Raw genomic sequence first — 27,691 nt, 5'->3', positions numbered from 1 at the left:
AAGAAGAAGATAAACAGAGAAGTAAAGCAAAGCAAGGAGGAAAAGAAATAACGTTCAATAGCAGTCAATTTTAGTCAAGCAAAAAGTCTGCTACAACGACTAAGATACTCTGATTTGTTTTCCTCAAAACTTGTGTAAATTCTGTTTTTGCTAACGTAGTTGCTACTTGTGATGCAGAACTCCACCTATACAGCCTTACTCGGACTCTCCGTTGGAAAATGAACAAAGGCTCCCCTGAGAGAATGAATGAATCTCACCCGAGGTGATGCTCCTCGTGCGAGGATGCTCCCGAGAGCGGGAAAACTCCCCTGAATGAATGAAGAACCTCCCGCAAGGTGACACTCCTTGCGTAAAAAAGCTCCTATAACGGAATGCTCCCTTGAGGGAATGAACGAAAACTCCTCTAAAGGAATAAATGAAAGCTCCTTTGAGAGAATAAACGAACATCGTTCCTCACACGAGAAAGCTCCTGTAAGGGAGTACTCCCTTGAGAGAATGGCGAACCTCCATCGAGGCAATAATCAAGTAAATGTGTGTGTCTATTTCTCTCTATTTTTCCTTCATTCATATACTATTCAATACCATGGCCGTTCACATGGACTTTGTACAACCGCATCGGACCAACGAGGGCCCACACAACCTCACCCAAGCCTAGCACCATTGGGCCCACATATCATCAACCCAGGTCCAGCCGCCGCCTCAGCGCACCTGGGGGATCTTTCTCCCCTTCTGACCTGTTGATGAAAATACACGTTAACACATACTAATAAGTTTATTATTTTTTCTAAACTTAATTTTAATTTAGTTCTGGTGAGGCCACATCTTTGAAAATAAATAATATATAGAAATTATACAAAATTTTGGAACTGTAGGAAAAAAAATTAGAGAAATATATTGAGATTTTAGAAAATTTTAAAGAATATATGGGGAGTATAAATTTTTTTTGGAGGGCCATTTGCTATATTTATAAAATTATAAATAAAATATAAGGTATATTTTGAATTTTTTTAAAACTTTGTGAAGGCAGAGATAAGGTAGTTCCGCCACTGTATATATATATTTATACATTATGCATATATATTTATAACCCTATTAATTAATTCCATTAATTAATCACTATATCTGTGTATGAAATTATGAAACATTAATTCATCATCGATCGTACATTAAGTATTAATAATCGATCTGCTCTACCCAAATTACTTGAAAATCAAATATGCTAGCTGCACTACAAGAAATCTAGGTATTTCTCATGAATTTTTTTTCCAAAATAAACATCCGTGGCAAATAAGTACTTTATGACACTAAACCCATTCGTGGGAAAAAAATATACATTTTGCCACTGAAAACATGTCCACGAGTAATAATTTGTGAAAAATACTTTATGTTAAAAATAATCTAAAGTGAAAAGAGTGAGGAGGCTATGATGATTACTTTGACTTGACTTCCACAATCACTTTGACTGGCCAGTTACAGGGATATTGCCCTCTCCCCCTTTCTCCAGACACCATATTCCCCCACCCCCCAAATCGAAAACCCTCTCTCTCTCTCTCTCTCTCTCTCTCTCTCTCTCTCTCTCTCTCTCTCTCTCTCTCTCTCTCTCTCTCTCTCTCTCTCTCTCTCTCTCTCTCTCAACGGCCCCTACAAACGCCGCGGCACACCCTATACGACGCCACTCATCTCTCTCGTTTTGACTCTCCCTCTCTCAGATCTCTCTCATTTCCATTTTCTTCTCTGTTTCTCTCTCTAGAATAGCACTCTGCCGCCGCCAGCTCCACGGCACATCCCCATTGTTGCCCATAGCTCCTTCGCCTCCTTTTCTCAATTTTCCCTACGCCGATCAACCCGCACTCACCCCCGCCGCCCCTCATTCTCCAGATCGTCCACGGTCCATCAGCCAAGGAACCCTTGCTGCTTCCAGGTATAGAAAGATATATATATATCTATATATATATCTATATATCGTATGATCTATATTTTCCTTTATCTTTCTTTAGTTCTAGTTCTTAAATTTCAGACAAAAATCTTAATGTCAATTAGGTATCTATAAGGCTTGCATTCGAAATACCGTGTAAGATTAGATGTTTTTCTTGATATGTATAATTGGGGGAATATTTTTTACAAATTTAATTGTAGCTAAGAAATTAAAATTACTATTTGTATCGGACACCAATTTAAACTCCTGATAGCAATAATCTTTCTAATCCATAAATCATTCTAATATTGTAAAGTAATACCCAGGTAGCAAATGAACTTGTGACAGAGTTTCTCTGTCGACCTGGTTTGAATGTTAAGTTAATTGGTTTTTAAACTGATATGAAATGAGGTGCAAAGAAATTTCAGACTACCACTTGTGCTAGAGCAGATTTGATAGATAACTTTGGGCTTGAAAGATGTAAAGAGTTCTGTTGGTTGACTTTATTGTCTTGGATTTTATTGTCTTTGATTTTAAAATGAACATATCATGAATTTGTCTATCTATCTGATATATGTTGCTAGGAAGAAATCTGGCCTTGGTAGTGACATTTTTTCTTTGAATGGTATTTGTTTGTGACCTTTAAACTGATAGCCTTGTTTTGTCTGCATTATTCTGGTTCACTGTGCTATATGCATGTATAGATGAATATGACGCATCATGCATGGCAATGTGAATGATAAATGGAAAATATACACTACATTTGAAATAGTTTTCCAAATCAAGATGACCTGGAAAAATCATGATCTTAAAGTTCTATTAACTTTCTATAGTGTCATGCCCCCTGCTTCTACTTGGTAGTAAACTGTAAACAAACACAGACTTGCCATCATGTAAGCCTTTTTTGACATGCTATTTAGTAAAACACTCATCATTGTGCACTTTACTTCTTTTCTCCCTTTCATCTTTGATGCTTGGAAAAATAGATCACCTCCCATATCCTATGATGTTTGTGGGTAGATTAGGATGAATAATCAACTGCATATTCAGGAAAAGAAAACTGGCCCAAGATATGATACAATCTTCTTTAGGGAAAAAAAGTAGATGAAGATGACTAAATTTTCTGGGGAGACCAAGCTTTAAGGATAATCATACGTGATAAAGGCAGCAGAGGTTTGTTATCACTACTCCTACCATGTCTTGGTTCCTACGTCTCCCTCATTCATGCTTTCTATGTAGGTCAGCCCTTCTCATAATGATCCTTTACCAAGTTTACATCCAATATATTATTAGGAAAGCAGCTGTAGGCATTGTAAGAAATTTACACTGTATCATTGAGAATCTCTACTCCATACTGCAAAGTTTACTTCTACTGCAAAAGTTTTGATGGTGTTAAACTAAAAACAGCTGTCATTTCTTTGCATACTTAAAAATTATAAAAAAAAAAATGACATTTCTATGCTTCAGTAGTAATCTTACATCAGATGGAAAATGACAGCTATTTTTTATTGGGCATGCTGGAAAATGAGCATGCTTGATTGTTTCTTGCTATTTATGGAAGGTTATTTCCCATTTTTTTAATACTTGATGGTCCTTTGAAGATGAATGGGCTAACTATCAATGTTTTTATTCACAAGTTAGTTACACATCTCATTTGTCGTGGTAGTCCTCCCTCTGGTCTGTAGTGATGAACCTTGAGTGGTTTAAATTACAGTTTTGCATCTCCATATCTCTCTCCCTCCAAAAAAACATTGCATTGATGTAGGTTTGGCTTATTTTCAAAATTCTCTAAGTATTTTCCTTAGTCTTTAAATAGATGCCAGCTATTAAAATTGCCTTAAGATTTTACTCCGTATGAGCATATTTTGGTCTTGATTTTTATTGCATCTTTATAATTTGCTTCTTGAACTGGTTACTACAACTATCTATTGTGCATTATAAGTCATTGCTATCTTGATAGGCTTAAGTGGAGACAATATTTCAGAGTTTGTGAATCATTTTAGACTTTTGCCTGCTAAAAGTCTTTGGAATAATGTATTTGAATATCTAGCTATGCATATCATGATGATCTCGATACTTACTCATTAATTTATATATGAGATAAATTAGTTTGAGCATCCTTCATAAAAATACATTTTTGTGTTGAAAAAGAAATTATTTTATATCATATATACGTTACAATTGTTTCTTTTCGAGTTATATACATACTCCACTAATTGCATGGATGATTAATTAATATGAAACTTATTATAGGCTAGGAATTAATATTTTGGAAAGTACGTACGCATTAGGATTTTTGTGTATTATTTACAATATTATTTATTTTCTTAGTAATTTTTTTTTTTTGTTGTTGTCATATATATCATTATCAGCTAGCTAGTTATAATATTACTATCTAAAAGCTATTGATTTTGTCTATCCATAACCTGGTATACAATTCTTTTCAATGTGATTGCTTTTGTTAGTAATTTGCCTATCATTTGGAAATCTTGGTTAAGATTTCTGTAGTTAACAACTAATATATAGACTAACGACAAAGCTTGCCAATTTTCATATACATGTTCTCACAAGTAAATAGCTAGCCTTCTTATTAACTACATACGTATGTTGTTTGGTAATAAACTCACTGCACACTTGAAGTACTTGGGCTATTGCTATTAGTTTTAATGGCCAAAATTTACATGAGTTTCTTATTTCTTTTGATCCTACGTAGTGTAGGACATTCTTTGTACTGAACGTGGCATTTTGCCTATTCTTTGAAATATACCTTCTTACTTTTCTAAAAAAAAAGTAAACTCACTGCACACTGAGTGGCATGCGAATTGAACTAACAGATAGTTTACTGCAATCGTTTACAATTCTCTAAGTTCGGATATTCCACACTAAAAGAAAGAGGGTAACATTTCGAGATTGGTTAGATAATTACTCCCCTATGGTATATGTATTTCGCAATATGGAAGCAATAATATTTCCCATATGGTATATGTATTCGAGATTCTTCAATCTACTTTATCTTCTTTATTGAAGTTGTATCATGGTATAGAGAAGTAAACCTAGGTTTTTGCTTCGAAATCAATATAAGATTTGAATTTTCACTACAAGAATGGAAAATTCTTCCTCATGTGTTTCGTCGAATGCAGAAGATTCTAGTTCACATCATCTCCAAAATGGAGATTCTCCTAGTTCAATCTTGGTATCTAATCTTCTCAAATGAGACAATTATAACAGTTGGTGTCGATCAATGGAAATGGCTTTGAAGGCCAAGAATAAAATCAACTTCATCAATGGTGCAATTCCTCAGCCAGTTGAAACAGATTCGACGTATACCAAATGGGATAGATGTAATAGTATGGTTTTATCATGGATTCTTAATTCCGTAGTCAGGGATATTGGAGAAACTATTGTATATGCAAAAACTGCCAAGGATATGTGGGATGAGTTGAAGCATCAATTCTCTCAAGGCAATGAACCACAGATTTTCCAGTTGCAAAATAACTTTCTTCTTTGTCTCAAGATCAAAACTCGTTGAGTGTTTATTATCGAAAATTCAAGTGCTTATGGGATGAACTCATGAACTATAATCAGATGCCTAGTTGTACATGTGCGGCATCTAGAACCTATACTGGTGGGGCTGCTCGTTTGTTTGTAGAATATCAACAATGCCAACATATAATCATATTTCTTATGGGGGTTAAATGAAGATTTTGCTCATGGTAGGGGTCAGATTTTACTACTAGAACCCTTACCATCAATTACTAAACTTTTGTCTTTAATAATTCAAGAAGAGAAACAAAGAGAAGTTGGCTCCATGGGAAGAGTGGGGTTTGAATCTAATGTAGCCTTTATGAACCAAAGAGTTGAAAGATCGAAGGTTAACACTGGAAAACAATAGTACAGAAAGGAAAAGGTATTGTGCACTCACTGTGGCATGACCAATCATGGACAAGTGTTACAAATTACATGGATATCCTCCAAGTTACAAACAAAAAGGGAAGGTTTCATCAACAAACCAAGTTATGGTTCAACCCTCGAGTACACCCTTTGATCAAAATTGCATGCCTTTCTCTCAAGAACAGTATCAACAACTATTGGCACTAATTCAATCACAACCAACTGAATTACCCAAAAACACTCCTCAGGCAGTTAATGTACTATTAACATCCACTATGCCTTCTTTCCCAGGTAAAACAGTTTGTCATTCCACTTTTCCATCCATGAAAAATGAGAATTTCACATCATTCTCTAGCACTTGGATCATAGATACGGGTGTTACAAACCATATTGTTCATTCTATAAATCTTTTCACCACAATCACTCTAGTTCTCAATACATTTGTCAAATTACCAAATGGAGAAAATGTTACAATAACACACCTTGGTTTTGTCAATTTAACAAAAGGTTTAGTTTTGAAAGATGTTTTATGTGTTCCTACTTTTGCATATAACCTTATTTCAGTAACTAAATTTATATACACTACAAGAAATATGACATTTTGCAGCGTTTTTTATTTTGTTGCGATTAAAATCGCTGCAATAGGTAATTTTTTACAGCGAAATTAAACTCGTTGCAATGTTTTCGCATCAATTTACGATTTAAAGCTGGGGCGCATCAACTTTAATTTTTTGCAGCGATTTATTACTTAAGAGCAGCGAAAATATGCTTTGTAATAGGGAAAGTTTTGTTGCAGCGGGATAATCTCGTTGCTATTGTGTCCGGGCGCCAAATCGCAAGAGCACTTTAATTTTCCCCCCCGAAATTATATGCCCACTCTGTTACCGAGTACCCTTCTCTTCCACTTCGACGTTCTTACCATTTCTCAGAATCATCAATGCCCAGGTCACCCACCTTGAGAATCATGGCTTGGATAACCTCCCTCGTCGACTACGTCCCAAACCCTAGATTCTTTCCTCCACTTCATTTTCCTTCCGCGGAAGTTACATTCATCGTTTCCTCCCCATACGAGCTCTGTTTGTGGGTGATTACTATCGGAGTGATTTTCACACCGATTTCTACCTTGAAGTTGAAGTTGACGTTGTCGAGCCCGACTCTTGGGTTACCCCATTCCGTCACCACAGGTATCTTTGCTCTCTCTCTCTCTCTCTCTCTCTCTCTCTCTCTCTCTCTCTCTCTCTCTCCCTCTTCACCCGCGCTCGTTGCTTTACAAATATGGTAGCTTTTTGTTTCTAGACTATTGATAGATGTTTGAATCTAAAATCATCTCCTTTCTTGCTCGATTTATATATATATGTCTGCATTTTGGCTAAGTGTTGATGTGGGTATACGGATGTTCATAATTTTTGGGTGATAGTTTTAATTTGTGTGTCCTCCGATTGACTGATTTTTGCTTGAAATCCCTACTTGGTCTCTTTATCCATCGAGAATGTAACTGATATTGTATACAGAAAAAGCCCCCTTTACCCCCACAACAGACTGCATGTCTATCTCTCAGTGAAATGAAAAAAAGTTATGGCCTTGTTCCATAATATGGCGTTTAAAGAAATGAACCATCAAAATCCCTAAATTCATGTCATAAGTGCTCACCTAGCTGAATTATCATACCAAATGATTTACTCTAATTTATTGGTTAGGCTACCACTAAATGGAAGGTAAATGATAATTATAATATGAAATGAAGACTACTGTCTGTAGTACTGCTAGTATATTGTTTATATAATTAAACAATATACTAGCTAGTAAGTAACATTAGATTTATTGAGAATTAAACAGTGATAAATAACATATGAAGCTAGTATATTGTCATTTATATAATTGGAAATAATTATTGTGTGGGATATACATGATAGAGTGACACCTCATCAATTATGGTTTAGCTCATGTATGTAAAACTATTTATCATACAAGCTTAAGTGAAGAGACTTGAGCACTTTATTTCACTAATCCAAAGAATTGAGATTTATCTGTTTTCATTCCTTAAAAATTATTTATCATACTAAGCCTTTAGTTTCTTAAAATTAAGGGACGCAGTAGGTAAACTTTTCACTACTTATACTTCAATTACCTAAAGTCACTGAAGTAAAAATTCTTCCTGTTTGTATTGCTTGGAACTATGAGGTTTTGCAGAGCACTTTACCTATGAGCATGCAGATAGATTAATATTTTTGGGAGTTGACTTCAAATTATCCATTTATCTATTCTTGAAAATTGCTTGAGTAGATTGTGTAAATAAATATTGTAGATTGTGTAGTTGTTTGTGTCCAGTTGTGTATACTGTGTTGTGGATTTTGTCCAGGTGTTTTGGTGGCCTCTAGTGACAGATAGTGTACTGATATTCTTTTCTTTCTTCTATTTTTTTTTTTGGTCAATGTCTTTCTTTTAATGGTTAATGTATGGCAATGGAATTGCTGAAAATAAGAATCTCAGCTTGTTGGAACAATCTTCTTGAGACTGTCATGACTGGATATTTTCAGAGCTTGCCTTTCAGACGTAATTCATGTACTCTTAGTAAGTGTAGCTACCACACTTCTGTGTTTGACAAGGCTTTTAGCTTACGGTGCCTCAAAGTTTTCTTTATCAATATTTCATTTTAAAGTTAAATACTAAAATAGCCATTGTGGTTTGCCCATTAAATAGATTAATCCCTGAACTTTAATTTTTAACTTTTTACTCCCTAAACTTTTAACTTTGATCAAATCAATCATTCTGTTAATATAGCCACATCGAAGCCAAGTCACCAGCATTTTGGTTGACATGCTGATCCTGTAGCTATTGGTCAATTTGTTTCTTAAAAGCTAGCTTGACTTGGTGAAATTGGTAGCCTCATTATGTTTTGCAAGAGTCTCATGCTTTTTTAATGTTTCTTGTTTCACTGCTTAAATATGTAGTTAGGTGTGTAACCAAGTAGAGGGAAGGTAGAAACATGAAGAATTCATGCTATCTACTGCTTGAAGAGGTGAGATGATTTTCTGCCTTGTCAGCTTTAGTTTCGAGTATTTTGAGATTGTGAAAAGTACTTTAATATCACTCCATTTGGTTGATTGAGATTGCAGTACTTTATAATTGTGCTCCTTTCTTTCCCTTACTTTAGGGAGTCAAGGAATTTCAATTTGGTTAATTTCTCTCCAAGAGTTCGTCCATTATATCTTCACTGGTTTTCTCTTCTGCAATTTTCCTTCATTGACTTATCAATAGGAAAAGTTGTATTTTACTTATAAAAAAAAGGAACAGTTGTATTTTTCTTCCAACAATGTTGATGTAATGTATAGTTTCTTGTCTTTGTTTAACCTAAAGTGATCCTTCTGCTTCCAACTTTCACTTGGATCATGCTGCATCCCTACCATATTTGGTTTAAAAAGGGATCTTGCTTACTTTGTTTGTGATTTATCCAACAGATTGTCCTTATACAACTTTTAATCAATGTAATAACATTCATATATATATATATATATATATATATCTCTCTCTCTTAAATGTTACCATCTTACAAATATGCATAATATATACTTCACACAAGCATAATCGAAGTACCAATAGAAGGCACAAACCAGAAGCACAAGAGATCTAGAAAGATCTACACAACTCTGTGTCAAATTCCTATTGTGAATTCTCTTACTGTTTTCTTAAGTTCTACTAAGAATTTCTTCATTTCTTCTTACACAGCACTCCACCATTTAATCCCCTCATATGCTCATGATTAAACCTGTTCAGTAGCTAGATAATTGATCCCAAATAGAAGCAAAGTAGAAAATAATTTCATTCTGCAGCAGAGGAAATAAATCAGCAATAAATCAGTAAATTTAATACCTAAATCACTTAAAATTTCAGCCTTTTGTTTTTCAGTAGCTATATGTTGTTTCAAAAGGCCACTGTTTTCCATTCATAGTAATCATACCCAAATATATATATATACCCAAATATAGTATCAAAACTTCTTCCAATTGCTGGTTCATTTTTCTGTATGTTTCTTGTTCAAAGAGTGTTTTTCTGAACTCCTTTTTTTATTAGAACAAAAGATCCATTGAATCACTCATATGATCTTACTCCAATCACCCTCAACATGTGGGGTGATTGGAGTAAGATCATATGTTGGTTATATTAATAGTTTTACTGATCAGGATGCAATCTTTCTTTTTGGCCTTGAGAAGAACAGGGAGGATGCAATATTAGAACTCACCAGTGTTCCCTGTGATATATGACTACAAAAGGTATGAATCTTTAATGTTTATGAAATTATAAATATTCTTGTCTCTTTTACCTGCAATCATTTAGTTATTGTTATTTATTTACCCTTCTATCAATTTACTCTATTTTGTGTCAAGTTATTGGAGCTTTATTTGATTGGAAGATGTTGAGTTCATATTGTTCCTTTTACTGAGAGTACTGGCAAGTATTATGCAATTGTTTTTGAGTTTTGATTTTTGTTTGGCATGGAAGTAAGACGTTTTTCTTATGAAATTTATTTTTGGGATTGTATTTTGGTGTCAAGAAGTTTGGATTGAGGGAAAAAAGTCTAAGAGAATTTTCAAAACTCTCTATTTCCAAATAGATTTTATTTCTGCTTGGTGTTTAGTGTCTCATTTCTTTCTTTTTTCTTCCCCTGAAAATTCTATTCTTAATGCAAAATTCTATTCTTGATGCAGAACTGTTTTGTCTTTACCCCCAATTATCAATGGTGCACATTCAGCAATCACTCTTAAGACGAAGAATGTGTTCATTGAATGCACTGCTACTGATCTGACAAAAGCAAAGATAGTTTTAAACACAATGGTAATCAAGAAGTTCCCAGTTGTTTCAGATTGTAATTCTGATTTATAGCTGATGATTGAAAGGTTTTTATCTGTTCTCTTAGGTGACGACCTTCTCAGAATATTGTGAAAGAAAGTTTGAAATTGAGCCAGTTGAGGTGATATATTCTGATGGGAAGTCGGTTGTTTATCCTGATTTATCTTTCTACAATATGGAAGTTCCTTTATCTTATATTGAAGTTTCTGCTTGCCTATGTACTGAACATATTTCTACTTGTTGTATATCAATTATGTACTGAACATATGATTCATGTAAGAGCTCCATTTGACTTGTAAGGAATAGACAATTGTTAGTTGAAACAGTGTGCAAGTGGATTTGTATGAATGTATGAATATCTTGCAGATTATATGTAAGTGTAAAAAAACTACTACAGTTTCAGTAGTATTTTTTTTTTTTATTTTGTAATTGAGTATTTCCAGCGTTTAAAACTCGCTGCAAATAGTACCAAACTCGCTGTAAAAAGTAACAAAAGCAGCGCTAAAATGATATGTTGCTTTTGAGGTACATCAATTGCAGCGGCTATAGATCAATTCCAGCGATTTTAAGTGTTGCAAAAAGTTACAAAAGCAACGAACCAACTGTAGCGCTGCTGTTGTTGGCTGGCTATTGCAGCGTTTTTTAATGATATAGCAAGGATAAATTTCGCTGCAATTGATCTATTGCAGCGCCAAAGCAATCAGATGGAGTGGCCTTTTGCAGCGTGATATTATTGCCTTTGCAGCGGTTTAAGAACGCTGCAAAAGAGAGCTTTTGCAGCGTTTCTCCAATAACGTTGCTATTGATCAAAAATATCACTTTTATACTGTCGAACATGCAAGGAGGGTAATAACGCTGCAATTGATCAATTACAGCGTTTTTTCAGTGTATTTGCAACGATTTTAAGTGCTGCAAAAGGGCTAATTTCTTGTAGTGATATGATCAGAACTGTTGTTTCATTTTTTTGCTTGACATGTGCTATATACAGGGCCTTATCCCATGGAAGATGATTGGGAAGGTTAGAAAGATAGCTGGTCTTTACTTTCTGCAACAACCATCAATCAGTACAACTGCTTCCATTTTTCCATCTAGTGTAAATTCCATATATAATTCTGCTTATCACTTGTGGCACAATAGACTAGGTCATCCCTCATCTTCGAGGTTGTTGTTCCTTTCCAAGTCAATACCAAATTTTAATTTCAATAAATCTGTACACGAACATCATTGTACAATCTGTCCATTGGCAAAACAAAAGCAATTATCATTTCTAGTTCACTCTTACAAGCCTAGTTTAAATTTTCATTTAATTCTTGTGATATATGGGGTCCTTTTTCAGTACCTACTCATGATGGTTTCAAGTTTTTCCTTACGATTGTTGATGATCATTCTTGATCAACTTGGGTTTACCTAATGAAATCTAAGTCTGAAGTTAAACATATTCTTGTAGCATTTTACAATCTGGTTAATATACAGTTTCATCAGAAAATAAAATGCATAAGAACAAATAATGGTTTAGAATTTCAAATGAGAGATTTTTTTCACTCCAAAGGAATTATACACTAAACTTCTTGTGTTGAGACTCCTTAAGAGAATTCAATAGCTGAGAGAAAACATTAACATCTTTTAAATGTGGCAAGAGTTTTAAAATTTTAATTAAATGTTCTTTTAAATTTTTGGGGAGAATGTGTTTTGACAGCAACTCACATCATTAATCATATATCCTCCCATATTTTTGACAATAAATCACCACAACAGATTCTTTATGGTGATACACCTTCTTATAATCAGTTTAAGGTGTTTAGTTGTCTATGTTATGCTTCTACCTTAAGCAATAACAGATCAAAATTTTCTCCTAGAGCTAGGAAGTAGGCATTTGTTAGTTATCCTTTGGAACAAAAGGATACAAGTTGTATGATTTGACATCTCACAATTATTTTTGTTTCTCGAGATGTAATCTTTCATGAGCATGTATTTCCTTTTCAGATTATAAACTCTTCTGGAGATATATCTTCTTAACAGTCTTGCATACCATCTGAGTTGGTGTTACCTAAGTCCATTTCAGACCATATATCACAATCATCAAATTTTTCAGATGACTTGTCCAGTAATTCCAATCCTATCTTAGATTCGATTACACCTAACTTGTCCAATAATTTCAATCCTGTCTCAGATTCTTCACCTTCTTCAAACCAAATTCCTCCATTACAAGATGTAAATCATTTTCCTCCTCTTAGAAGGTCTACTAGACAAAACAAAGCTCCCGACTATTTGCAAAAGTATCATTGCAATTTAGCCTCTTCAGCAGCTTCTACTTCTACCACATCATCTCTTGGATGCTCTGATAAAACTTTAAGTAGCAGATACAACATTTCTGAATTTTTATCATATGAACATTTGTCTTCTTCTCATAAAGCTTTAAGCATCTCTGTTTCATCTAAAATATAACCTAATTTCTACCACCAAGCTGTCAAGCATTCTCATTGGAGAGATGCTATGTCCATTGAATTAGCTGCCTTAGAATCAAATGATACATGGACTCTCACTGAACCACCACCAGATAAAAATCCTATCGGTTGTAAGTGGGTTTATAAAACTAAGTTTAATGCTGATAGCTCAATTGAGAGATATAAGGCAAGATTAGTTGCCTACTCAAAGGGAAGGGCTTGACTACGTGGAAACCTTTTACCCAGTTGCAAAAATGGTGAATGAGGCGTTTGTTATCCCTAGCAGCAATTCATAGTTGGCACCTAGTGCATTTGGATGAGAATAATGTATTTTTTTTTATGGTGATTTGGATGAAACAGTTCACATGAGACCTCCACCTGGGTACCTTAGAAAGGGGTACACTTAAGTTTGTAAGCTACAGAAGTCTTTATATGGATTAAAACAAGCATTTAGACAGTGGAATTCAAAGTTCACTGTTGCCTTGGTTGAATTGGGTTTTGTCCAATCTAAATTTGACTACTCATTGTTTACAAAGAAAACAACTAATTATTTTGTGGCTCTTTTGGTGTATGTGGATGACATTCTCCTGGCCAGTGGTGATCTCTCTGTTGTTCAGCACATCAAGCAGTCTTTGTGTACTTTCTTTAAACTAAAGGATTAGGTCCTGTTAAGTATTTCCTAGGAATGGAAATAGCTTGATCTAGAAAGGGCATTTCTATATGCCAAAAAAAATATGCACTAGAGTTGATAGCTGATGTTGGTCTATTGGCTTCTAAGCCAATGAATTTTCCTATGGATTCTCATTGCAGACTTTCTAAGCCTGATGAAAAATTACTTGAAGGCACAACTGCCTATAGAAGGCTTATAGGCATGTTATTATATCTTACTCATACCAGGCCAGACATTATCTACTCGGTCCATTATTTGAGTCAGTTTTTAGAATCATCTTGTGTTCCTCATATGCAAGCAGCTCTCAGAATAGTTAGATATGTCAAGATGGCAGCAGGTCAAGGCATTTTCTTTCAAGCTTCATCTAGAGTTCATTTGAAAGCATTTGCTGATTCGGATTGGGCAAGTTGTCCTGATACAAGAACGTCTATCTCTGGCTATTGTATTTTCCTTGGTGATTCATTAATTTCTTGGAAATCCAAGAAGCAAACCACTGTCTCTAGGTCATCTACAGAAGCTGAATACAGATCCATGGCATATGCAGTTTGTGAATTAACTTGGTTAAGGTCATTGCTCACTAATTTTCATTAGCCTTATTCTAAACCTTCCTTGTTATTTTGTGACAACCAAGTAGCACTTTATATTGCAGCCAATCCCATTTACCATGAGAGAATAAAACATATTGAATTAGATTGTCACATTATTAGAGAGAAAATACAAACTGGACTGCTCAGAACACTGCATGTCTCATCTTCTCATCAACTTGCAAATTTGTTAACCAAGTCTCTCGGTTCCAATGTTTTTCATTCTCTATTATGCAAGATGAATGTTCACAACATATATCATCCCGCTTGAGGGGGGCTATTGTAAATAATAGTTGATTTTACCTTCTAGTCATTACTAAATACTTTAGTTTATTTTTGTTTAGTTAACTCCGTTTTAGTCTTTTTATTGTCAGTTAGTTAAAACTCAATTGTATAAATAGAAGAGCAATTTATATAATTCAGTAAGTAGAATAATAACAGAAATATTCATTTTGCCTTCTTCAATCTGTTTTATTCTCTTGATTGAAGTTATATCATAGGAGAATGTGATACTTCATATTTTAGTGTATTATATTTTAGAGTTAACTAGCTAGGTAGGCAAGAAGTAATGGCGGCAATGAATTCGTTTCACAAATTAATGCTAACGTTCAGCATCACCAACCACACACACTTCTAGGTTGTTTTTAACTAGTTTTGCCCCCTCTCACGTGGTGAAATCAGTGCATGCATGCATTTACTAATTCATTTCTATAGGACCCGTTGCTTCCACTCAAAATAAATACACTTGATCGACTAATTAAATTGTGATCAGCTGCATGCCATACGTAAAAAGAGGACTGTTTTATTAATAAAGTAAATATTCATCCAAGCAAACTGTCACTGCTTGACATATATATATATATATATATATATATATAAAAGAATGTTTTAATAATAAAAATATCTCGTAAAAGTAAGTAAAAAAATTGACTGTTTTAATAATATCATACATTAGATTGTATAATTATTTTTATCATAAATGTAGATGGATTGTATGATATAAAATTATATCATTTTATAAATTTATTTTTATAAAATTTTTGTGATGGTAACACATTTTTAACTAAGAAATATTTTTATCTTTTTTATTTTTCGCAGAAGAATAAATTGATTAATTTAGTCGATCATGGTTAAAAAGAAAATTATCATCAGCTTGAAGCTGCCATCATCTTAATTTCTGATGAGTAGCAGAGCTGGAAATTAGATGAGAAGAAATTTAAAAGAAAGTGATGAAATGCAATAAAGATCATCGAAATATATAGCTAGTATCTGACCCACTAGTACTAAATTTGCTAGGGCTCTAGGTGATGGTCCTTCTCGATCAATGATCCATTGCAAGAACGTATCAGAGCAAGCAATCATAAACCTGAATGGCTGCATTTATGCCTAGCTCGAATGTGTACCCAAGAAAGGAAAAGTGAATCTGAAGGAGATAAGAGTAAATAGAATCTTCAGCTAAAAATATATCGATCTCTCATGAAATTCATGGCACGAGATAAGCGTGATATATAACATCGTCATGATGATTAATGTATTTTCCTTTTCTTTTCTTTTAAGATCTTAGAATATATATACCGTATCCAAACTGACAGTAAGAACCGATTTAGATAATGAGTTAATTTGAAATAAAAATTTAAAATATTATTTTTTAATATTATTATTATTTTAAAATTTAAAAAAATTAAATTATATATTATATTTTATGTTAAAAATTAAAAAATTATAATAATTAAATAAAATAAATTGAATTGAATTAAGTTAGCTAATCAAACACAGTCTAAGACAATTTAAGATGAATGCAAGGCTGGTCGGCAGCTGCCAAAACACTCGATGATCCAGAACATCTTACCTGGAGCTGGGCCTTCCAGATTTAGCTTCGGCCTGGTAATTATTTATAAATTTGCCGGTAATTAATACAGGGAAAACATTTTCTTTGTTACGGTTGAAAATGATTGGACTAGTATAGTATAGTCTAAATCAATTTCTTTTTCCAACTTTCCATACGGGCGGCCGGCCGATTTGGGCTCCTGGAACATCCCTTTCAATGCATCCAGGACCGACTATATATACACTCCAAGACTATACATACATACATATACATATACATATATATATATAATCTACATGCAGCTAGCAGATTTGATTTTCAAGTAATTTGGTAGAGCAGATCGATTATTAATACTTAATGTACGATCAATGATGAATTAATGTTTCATAATTTCATATATAGATATAGTGATTAATTAATGGAATTAATTATAGGGTTATAACTATATATGCATAATGTGTGTATATATATAATTATCTGACATAGACTTTAGCCAATTAATTAGTTATCGTATATATAGTAGGTCGTGATCAGTTTATCATTAAAATAAAAGGGTACGTAATGCATTTAATAAAAAAAAAAAAAAAGGAAGAGGAAGAGGAGAGAAGGGAAGAAAAAATTAAATTAAATTAAATTAAAGATAAGAAAGTGAGGCGGGGCAAGTAAGATTTAAGCCAACAGAGTTAAAAGAAGGCAGAAATTGGAAATAAAGACGGGGATCAGGGATACAGGGAACGTGGGGTACTGCACAGAAAAAAGACTCAGAATGAAATTGGAGGAGGCGACGCCATGGCCCATCGATCCAGTCTCGGCCATCAAGTCACCGATCAGTACGCTCAGTAAGCAAATAAATTTTAGTCCTTTTTGTCAGAAAGTGTCATTTTCTTTTTCAATCAGGCTTGAAGAGATAAATAAAAAAGGATGATTTTAAATAAAAATTAAAGATTAAAAAAGATATTATTAAAATATTATTATTTTAAAATTAAAAAATAAATTATTTATTATATTTATATAAAAATATAAAAAAATTATTATAATAAAATGAAACGATAATATATAAAAGGGAAAATCTTTAAACCGGTGGCTCCTATTAGTGGTGTTTATCGGAAACCAATAAACACATGACACGTAGGAGCAATTGGTTGTCAGAAATGAACCCGCTGAAGCCGCGCTGCAGGGGATCACTCTCACCGGTCTTGGTCTCTCTTCCCCCCATCCGTGTTTCGCGAGCTTCTCTCTTCCCCCCATCCGTGTTTCGCGAGCTTCTCTCACCAGTCTTGATCTCTCTTCCATCTGTGTTCACGCGACGACCCCCAGTCGGTGCTGCTCGGTCGGCCTCTCTCTTCCGAGTATTCCAGCGACCTCATCTCGATCGGGTTTCGGCTTGCCGGCGAGTTTCGGCGACCCAAATCGCTGCTGCGGCTGCTGTCCAGTGGTCGTCGACTCCCCTTCACGCAGACTCCCACTCCCACTCTCACTCCCACTCCCACTCCCACTCCCACTCCGGGTTTGTTATTTTCTGGTTTTAGGAATCTGGTTTTAGGATTTTTTAGGTCCTAATGCGTAATGTTCCAGTAATAACAAAGTGTTCCATAATTTGTTCCAGGATATTTTTCAAGGACTTCGAACAGCTCTAAACGACGAAACGACGAAGTAACAGTGAAAACCATGGTAAAAATTTGACTATGTTAATCTGTTTGTGTGTATTCTGTTTTCAATGAATGTTGAATAAAAATTTGGAAAAATGCAATATATAAATGCTATAGCAGTATTAAATCATGGTAAAATTTGATTTTCATTCCAAGTGCATTCCAAGTTTAAGATGATACTTTGTATGTATTTTGTTTGAACCGTATCATGTTCATTATTCGTATGGCCTTGTTTGAACCATGTTGATGATTGAAATAATAGTATATAGTTATAAAATATTGATTACAGCTTGTGGTTTTTTTAGTGACTGGTTTTTTGTTTGGTTACATTGTTTTATGTTGGGATGAAGAATTTTGGGTGGAGTTCGGATAGTGATGATGTTGAGATACTAACGAGTAGAAATTTTCCTACTGAGGAAGAAACTGTGGAAGAGCAATATAATGTGAATTTGGAAGATGGAGATGGAGATGGAGATAATGTGGAAGATGGAGAAAACGGAGAAGATGGAGATGGAGTCAATTTAATTTCCACTTCTAGTAGTGGACTTTTTGAACCATTCATTGGGAAGGAGTTTGATGAAGTTGAGGACGCCCAAGCATTTTATAAAGCGTATGCAAGAAAGAAAGGTTTTGCAATGAGGACTAACCATACGCAATTATCAAGAGGGGAAAAAAAATTAATTGGAGTACACTATGTTTGTACAAGAGAAGGATTTAGGCGTGAAAGTCTCAAACAAAAAGAAAGAAAAAATCCGGAACTTGCTGAAACAAAGATTGGGTGTAAGGCTACGATGTGTATAAAAAAGAATGGTGAAAGGTGGATAGTATATAAGTTCGTGCCTGAACACAACCATGAGCTACTCACACCGAGGTCTACTAGCTTACTCCGTGGCCATAGAGGAGTTACACGTGTGCAAAAAAACCTCATTCTCACTCTGAATGAATCTGGTGTACCGACGAGAAAGATAATGTCAGTATTGAGTAAAGAAGCAGGTGGTGATTTTAAAATTGGTTGTATTGGAAAGGATGTCGAAAATTATTTGGGAAATAAAAGAAGAAAATTCTTTGAAGAGGGAGATGCACAAAGGTTGTATGCCTACTTTCTTGAACGACAGTGTAAAGAAGCTGGGTTTGTCTACTCTATGCAGGTTGATGAAAATGGGAGTATGGGCAGTTGCTTTTGGGCAGATGCAAGATCAAGGTCTGCATATCAATACTTCGGAGATGTTGTCACTTTTGATGCGACGTACCTAACAAATGTTTATAAGATGCCATTTGTGCCATTCTCAGGAGTTAATCATCATCACCAAACCATAATGTTTGGTTGTGCGTTGTTAGTCAATGAGACAGCTGAATCCTATATATGGTTACTGAGAACATGGCAGGAAGCTATGCTTGGGCGTGCCCCTTCAACCATAATTACTGATGACGACAAAGCCATGGCCAAGGCTATTGCAGTGGTACTCCCAAATACAAATCACCGGCTGTGCTTGTGGCATATTTTACAAAAATTCCCAGAACATTTGGCGCATGTCTATAACAAATATCCAGACTTTCAAAAAGAGTTCCATCATTGTATCCATGATACTATTACACCTGAAGAGTTTGAGGATGAATGGGTTTCAATACTGGTGAAGTATGGTCTAGCATGTAATGATTGGATGCAAAATCTTTACAATCGACGGGAGAAGTGGGTTCCGGCTTACTTGCGAACCACATTTTGTGCAGGTATGTCAACCACACAAAGGAGTGAGAGTATGAACAAATTTTTCAAGGATTATGTGCGATCGAGCACAATGGTGAGTGACTTCGTTCATCAGTACGAGAAAGCCTTAAGTGCACGGTACTTTAAGGAGAAAGAGAAGGATGTGAGAACGAAATCGTCTAACCCGGTTTTGAGAACATGTTGGAAAATTGAAGAAGAGGCGGCCAAAGTGTATACAAGGAAGTCTTTCAATATATTTCAAGAAGAGCTATTCAATTGTCAACGGTACAAAATGACAAAAGTTCAGCAAGATGAAGAATCCAAGATGTATGAGGTGGCACCTAACGGTAAAGATGGTCGGATTTATTATGTGACTTTGGACAGTAGAGGTGGCACCCAGGCAATATGTACCTGTCATAAGTTTGAGTTTCTTGGAATTCTTTGTAGGCATATCTTATGTGTCTTTATGAAGAAATCAAACATAGATATGTTGCCACATCACTATGTTCTAGAGCGATGGACCATCAATGCTAAGAGCAGAGCTATCCTTGAAATCCCAAATTCCGAGGGCCCTTTTCCAACACAAGAAGATCCAATATTGCGAAAAAGCCATTTGATGATGCAGTTTTACGATATTGCCGAACTTGGCTCACAATCAAGGTTTAAAATGAACCACTTATCTCTTGCCTTGGATAAGGTACACAAGGAATTGCTTTCGATGGAAGATATTGGAGAACAAAATTTAGAAGCTGGAGATATGTCACGTGTAGATTCCCCTATGATAAGATCACAAGTAATATCAAATTTTTCTGGAATTTTACTAGATCCTCAACGGGTGCCGACGAAAGGAAGACCAAAATCTATGAGATCAAAGAACCCGAGAGAGACTCAATCAGTGAAGAAACGGCGATGTGGCATTTGCAAGGTTGAGGGCCATACGAGGAACAACTGCCCTTCGTTGGGGTATGGTACTTTTCTTCCCATTTTTTTCTAGTCTTTCAATCTATGACCAATATGTTTATAATTTTTTTTAACTTTCATGTAGGGATATTGGAAATATAAATGATAACATATCACAAAGGGTGGATCTTGAATAAGAAACATCATGTTAAGTAAGTATCCAACCTAACATCCCCGATTTTTTTTTATAGTATTTATTGACTTTTCTTTAACATATCCGGCTTATTGTTTTTTTTTTTACATTTTGAGGTATGCAACTCATTTTTTCTTGCCAAATGTCACAGGAAACAAGGCTATGGAGATGAATGAAGGCATGGCATTTAATACATGAAAGATGTTTGTTTGTTGGTCGAGAATTTTGGTTATTTGGTTGTGTTATTTGGTTGTGACATATGTATTTTGACACTTGCAACCTAGTATTTATGGACATAGAAGCTGCCATTCGGAAAAAAGTTACTTAAACTTCAATATTTCGGTTTGACTATTGAATGTCTACTCCCAGAACTATTGTAATTTGATACCAATACCACATGGAGCGCCTAATCATATATATATATATATATATAAATATAAGTTTGATTTTTACATAATTGATTACATTAGAAATGCACAAAGGCTGAATAAAGTTGGCCTACTAACCATGTGATACATGATTATCGTTCACATAAAAAACAATTACAGCACATAGAACAACAATACAAAACCATGAAAGATATAAAACTTTTAATGTTCCATTGTACTTCTTTTCCATAGCGCTAAATTTTGCCGCTTCAGCTGTTACACGTTCTTGATTGATCCTGTCGTTCCTTCTTTGAGCTAACTCTAATGTGATTTTGCAACAATAGTTTTGTTCCATTTCAAGATCAACCCATTGAAAAAATCCGCATTGTTTGTTGAACTTATAATTTGGACAATTGAAAAACCGTCTGCCAAAACTAGTATCTTTGGCAGAAATCCTTAACTTTGCTGGAATCCCACAATGGCAAAATGGTCTTTCCAAACTAACACCACTTTCGTCGTCAAACTGCATTGCCAACATGCATTAATTAATATTTCAGAGTTAACTGCATTGATATACAAATTTTAGGATACCCACAAAAAATAAATGAATTTCAAGATCAGTGTTTCCTTAGAACACTTACCTTCATCGAATGTTACTTAAACACTAGCAGTCTACCCTTTGATGATGCAGTCTTGAATAATTCAACAAAATCCTCTGTTCACCAGTCTTCCATCAAGTGCCAGACAAAACATTAATCTTCAGGACCCCAACAATTATCACGAGCCCAAACAATTACCAACAAAGATTCAGGACCCCAAACCATTCCAAAAACATTAATCTTCAGGACCCCAAACCATTCCAAAAACATTAATCTTCAGGACCCCAACAATTATCACGAGCCCAAACAATTACCAACAAAGATTCAGGCAGGACCCCAAACCATTCCAAAAACATTAATCTTCTCATCTACCCATCAAAACACAGCAAATATTTCAGAGTTTGAACACAATATAAGAAAAGAGTTTGAACACAGCAAAAAAACAGGCAAATTATTAAATTGAACATGCTGGAAAGATTAGACTCCTTTCCCTCTTCTAAAGATTTGAGATAATCCATTCTTTTGGATCAAACCAATGCCAAGTGGGTGTGTCAAATCCCGAATTTTTTAACTCTTTTCAGAGCAATTTCCTTACACTTTTTGTTTTTTTACAAAATTCTACGTATCTATCTAAGGTATATATCAACAGATCTATTACTAAATTCTACAATTTCAGAGTTTGAACACAGCAAAAAACAGGCAAATGAGGCAAGTAATATCAACTAATAATTTTATACAACAATATCACGGAAATGATAAATCCAGAATTCGAAGAGGGAAACAATACCTCTGTTTTGAGACCAGTACTTCACAACAAATACGTCCATGAAGAAATCAAAATTTTTTACCTTTTCCCTTCGGAGGAGTGACTCGAGTGGGGGAGGGTTACAACATGGGTTTCAATCGGCTGAGGTATGGTTAGGGTTTTATGGAGGAGTTGAGTGAGTGAGGGTTAGGGTTTTATGGAGGGGTCAGGTTTGATGGAGGACTCGGTCGATCTAGGGTTTCGGTTTCTGGGATGCGAGATAGAGAGGAGGGGGAGACGGCGTGTGGTTGGGTTTCGTGTGGTTGGGTTTCGGCGTGCAGGAGAGGGAGGGAGGGGGAGACGGCGTGTGGTTGGGTTTCGGCGTGCAGGAGAGGGAGGGAGGGGGAGGGGGAGACGGCGTGTGGTTGGGTTTCGGCATGCAGGAGAGGGAGGGAGGGGGAGGGGGAGACGGCGTGTGGTTGGGAAGGAGAGGGATGGAGAGCACCGAGCCGACCGAGTAGCACGAGACCGAGTACCACCGATTGGGGTCGCCGACCGAGTAGCACCGATTTGGGGTCGTCGCTGGAATACAGATGGGTGAGAGAAGCTCGCGAAACAAGGATGGGGGGTGAGAGAAACAGCTGACACAGGGTACGGGTGAACACAGATGGGGCAAGGTGAGAGTGATCCCCTGCAGCGCGGCTTCATTTCTGACAACCAATTTCGCCTACGTGTCAGCTGTTTATTGGTTTCCGATAAACACCACTTATAGGTGCCACCGGCCCGAAGCGTCTGCCTATATAAAATACTTTGAATGAGGATAAAAAAAATTCTTCCTCAACCTTTTCGTGACCTTCCGTTTTGAAATTCAAAGCTATAGATTATAGATATATAGGATGCGAGTATGTGACAGCTTTTTGTCAGAAAAAAAATGTAAGAAATAATTTTGTTATATATAAGTAAAGTTGTATATTAATTTATATATTAATATTAATTTTTTTATATTTTAAATTTAAATTAATATTATTTTTAATAAAATTTATTTTTTGATTAATTATATTAAATTGATGCATAGATTAATATATAATTATATTTATAATTAAATTTTTAAAAAGGCAGAACAAAAGGTCGAGACTATTTTAAAGGTATTTAATCAGGTAATAAATTTTCTCTGCTTTTTGCAGTTTTATGGTGCTTTGGTTGTGATAAAATGCGCGTAACTAATTGTCTGGAGCGCCAAGCGAACGACACGGGCCAGGTAGGGCTGCAAATGAATAGTTCGAGTTCATTTGGTATAATTCGGTTCATAATAAATGTGATATTTATAATTCTAATATAGATTCAAATATTAGACGTATAAAATTTATATAAATTCAATTTGATGCGGTTTAGATGTATAAATACAACTCGTAGAAATTCAACTTGACTCATTTGAAATCGTATTAAAGTTTGTAATATGTTTTATATATGTATGTATTATATATATTACATGTTAGCTGTATTTTATATACTTAATTATATATTATCAATTTATTTATAATTTATCTTATTTAATATAGATATGTTATGTTTTTAAAATATGTATATACCTTATAGAGGGTGAAAGTTGGGTAGTTTCTCTCCTTCCTAATTAGAGGGTGGAGAATAATTGTGTTATTTTTTTCGCAGACGAGTCGAGATGAATACTTCTGTTTAATAGAGTCTCGCATCTCAGTATGATGTCATCATTAGAGAGCTTAGAAGTTTTAGACATAGTTTGGCATAATGAAAGTTGTGTGCGGGGGAGCGTACAACCGATGATAGTTGGCTTGTAATCGGAGCTTGTTATCCGTAATTATTGATCACAGCTGTAATTTCCTTCATTCATTAATAAATTGAGGTCTATTTTAAAAAAAATGTATAGGATAATTAGTATAATTATATATCATACAACTACAAGTATTGATTTAGTATATATCTATATTACCTACTGACAATTTTTTTTTTAAATTCAAATTATGTTCTGTATTATTAAAAAAAAATACGTTTGAAGCCTCAGACGTACTTTTAATTAGCTTATTTGATGTTATAAAGTGTTTTAATATATAACACACAAACAAGCTAATTTTTCTATAAAAGAATTTTTAAAACTAGTTAAGCACTTTTTAAGATTCCTATCTCAATCCCAAACTAGTCCTTAATTCTGATGCATCTTTAGTCTTTTACAGGGATGTTAGTTTGCTGCTAAATGCATTTCCAAGTATTAAAAAGTGTTGATAAGTTAATTTATTAACATGCATGTCAAAATACATGACCCTAGCAATTTGTCATTCTAAAGAAGCGGTGTTTATAAATTTTATTTTTATAATTATAAAAGGTCTTATAATATACAAATGGTTTATAACTTTATACCATATATACAAATTACTTGTAATTAGAAAAGAATAATGATAGGTGTACTATCTTCCTACTATCTTTTTACTACTCTTTTTATATTTATAATTTTTTTTAATTATTTTTTATTTATTTAATAGTTAAGAAAGGGACTATTAGTAAAATTATATATTATTTTAATTTTTTCTTAATGATTAATAATGTTAAAAATATACTTAAAAAAATAATAAAAAAATAAAAATTTCGAATACACTGAAATAATAAATGATTGATAAAAAAAGTACTAAGTATATCAATTCCGGAGAATTTTGGGTCCAAGAAGCGTGTATTTGATGGTGTGACAATGATGGGCAGACATCTGAGCTTTTGGGTGTGAAAGTTACACATCCATGACACAATATATACGTCGTAGGTATCGATATGCATGTCAGTAATATTGCTATTTGCCAAAAAAAGAAAAAAGCCAAAAGAGATAATATATATCTTTCCGGGTTATAGTTCACTACAAGAGATATGATTTTTTGAGACAAAAAATTTTGTTTCAAAAAATGGAAATTTCGTCCCTAAAAGTTTTGGGAGACGAAAAAATTTCGTCTCTATTTTGTCTCAAAAAGGCTGTCTCAGAAAGTTTTCGGAGACGAAAATTGATTTTCGTCTCTGAAAAGTATTTTTAGGGACGAAATTGGGCGGAACCGGTCGAAACCGTTCGAACGGGAAATTTTTTCTGAGACAAAAAAATGTCGTCTCAGAATCAAGTTCGAACGGGAATATTTTTGTTCGAACAACATGAAATGTTAATTCGAACCAATAACCATATCTGACCAAGTCCGTTCGAACAAAAAAGTTCGTAAGCGACTTTAGTTCGAAGAAAAATATTAACTGTTCGAACAAATAATCTATTTACAGAAATCTTCTGTTCGAACGGACTTTTAGAAATGAATTTATTCGAATGAGTATTTATTTGTTCGAACGAACGCAAGGATTGTATTTCCCGGTAAGTTCGAATGGGTATATTTTTGTTCGAATGGGAATTTATTGGTTCGAATGGATATGTTTTTGTTCGAATGTATGCAGAAATGGTAATTTACCATTCAAACGGCATTGATCAAACAAAATGAAATTGATACTAATACAAATTGTAATCTATATACATCAATTATTCAAATGTTTACAAACATCGTAAATATTAAAGGCTATTAAAAAAAAACAAATGAATTATGATTGTGGTGGTGGTGGTGGTATAGGGTTTTGAGACATCATTAATTGAAATTGTTCAAACATTTTTTGGTTATTTAATTGTAGCCTCTCTTCTAATCTTGCTTCTAAATCTGCTGCTTGATCTAATCGGGTCAACAACTCTTTTTCCTTCGATCTCAATCGTTCTATCTCAAGTGCAACTTCCTCTAATTTTTTAGTGTTGTCGTCATTCGATCTAGCTTTAGAAGATGATGAAGATGTTGAGGATGGCTTCACGCAACGTCCTAAGCCCCTCAAATATCCAGAACGTGATCCAAGAACTTGAGAAAAGATTTGAGCATCGTTGACAGATGATTCATCAGATGGATCCGCAACAGTGTCTTTAAGAGATATCATCTTGTCCTGGAAAAAGAAAAATATTAAAATTAGTATATGTAACAAAAATATGTTTAGACAATGAAATTAAATAAACTTAAACTTACATAATTTGCCTCTGCCTCAGGATTGCTCCAAACACCATCACGATTTTTATGTGCTTTAGCATACAATTGGGTCAGATCATAATCAGTAGGATTTTCTTCTTGCTGCAAAATGAAAATTAATATCATAATTTATACGAAAAAAGTGTATATATTAAGATTTATTGGAGACAATAAGAACTAACCATTTTTTTTGACAAGCGATGAAAAAATCGAGAACCCGCGTGATGGTGTATCGTTAAATTTGATCTATTTGTTTTGTTCACTGTACTCCGTTTCTAAAAAAAAGAATTATAATTTTTATTTAATACATCTATTATATATTATTAAAAAAAAATAGTAGCGAAATTATCTGATAAGCAGGATCTTCAAACAGATCACAAACTTTCTCCCATTCGTTTGGTGGCATTGCTTGGAATGGATTTTGACGCGCCTCTGTCGTAGTACTGAACTTCTGGTAGTGTGCATGGCATCGACCTTTGTACCTCCGAAATGCATTCGACATGAGTTCTTCAATCGTTAGTCGATTCTCCCGCCGACCAAAATTTAATTCAAACTCGTCCTTCAAAGAATTATAAACAATTAGTATAATTTCAAACATTCGCATTTAAATAAAAATGTTATACAAAGTAACTTATTACCAGACAACGATTTTTGATGTGGTCTTTCACATCTTGGGGAACTTTAGCCCAGGATGATGTAGCCATCGGTGCATACGTGCGAGTAAGTGTACCAACATAAGAAGCAAGCCAAGCTGCCGAATCCCCAGAGCCACCGGTGTGATCATCAGATATATGAACTTTAATTTTACCCACTTTCCTTACCTTTTCTATGCAGACACCCCTCGTAATGCCTCTAACTCGGCGCTGGTTTACAACAGCTATATATACAAATGGCTTAGAATATATTTTAATTAAATTAATCGTATTTGAAAGATATACATTGAAAAAATACCTTGTTCTGGTTCTGGTGACGGTGGCCCACCATTGTTGGCAGGTGAAGCACACGGGGATTCGCTAAGTGGTGGGGATGGCTCACGTGTTCTTTTGCGTTTAGGAGGCATATCTGTTTGAAATTATAATAAATTATTATTCGAACAAAATACATGAAATATTTTTATAAGAATTTTACCTACACGCATATCTGTTTGAAAATCATTCGGTATCAGTATTGCTGGACCAATCGCTCTCATCCTCAGTAGACACTTCAGTTGATTCATGTTCTTCCGACATGTCACCTTCAATTACTTCGGGTTGAACATCTTCTCTGCGCAATGGGACCATGTCATAATGGCTTAGATCAA

The 27,691-nt window shown here is 34.6% G+C and overlaps 2 protein-coding genes and 1 long non-coding RNA gene across 3 annotated transcripts; 2 read left to right on the top strand and 1 right to left on the bottom strand.

Moving 5' to 3' along the window:
• The first annotated feature begins 6,717 nt into the window (after window positions 1–6,717).
• Window positions 6,718–10,641, top strand: LOC122311610. Its single transcript, XR_006242820.1, has 4 exons — window positions 6,718–6,990; window positions 8,758–8,825; window positions 10,018–10,077; window positions 10,513–10,641. It is a non-coding gene; the product is annotated as an uncharacterized LOC122311610 (long non-coding RNA).
• Window positions 10,642–13,879: 3,238 nt separating this feature from the next.
• On the top strand, window positions 13,880–20,650 carry LOC122310123 (protein FAR1-RELATED SEQUENCE 5-like). Its single transcript, XM_043124006.1, has 3 exons — window positions 13,880–14,311; window positions 18,180–20,497; window positions 20,580–20,650. Exons 1-3 carry the CDS (start codon window positions 13,880–13,882, stop codon window positions 20,629–20,631), a joined length of 2,802 nt encoding a protein of 933 aa, XP_042979940.1. The 3' UTR covers window positions 20,632–20,650.
• A 473-nt stretch (window positions 20,651–21,123) lies between these two features.
• Window positions 21,124–22,732, bottom strand: LOC122308784. Its single transcript, XM_043121997.1, has 2 exons — window positions 21,637–22,732; window positions 21,124–21,518 (listed from the first exon to the last, which is right to left on the bottom strand). The coding sequence occupies exons 1-2, from the start codon at window positions 21,640–21,642 to the stop codon at window positions 21,129–21,131; spliced, it is 396 nt and encodes a 131-aa protein (XP_042977931.1). The 5' UTR covers window positions 21,643–22,732; the 3' UTR covers window positions 21,124–21,128.
• Window positions 22,733–27,691: the final 4,959 nt, after the last annotated feature.

This window comes from Carya illinoinensis, chromosome 5 (assembly GCF_018687715.1).
Source record: "Carya illinoinensis cultivar Pawnee chromosome 5, C.illinoinensisPawnee_v1, whole genome shotgun sequence".
NCBI lineage: Eukaryota > Viridiplantae > Streptophyta > Magnoliopsida > Fagales > Juglandaceae > Carya > Carya illinoinensis.
Note: the sequence above shows the minus strand (reverse complement) of the source record. Positions and strands in the feature narration are given on the sequence as shown.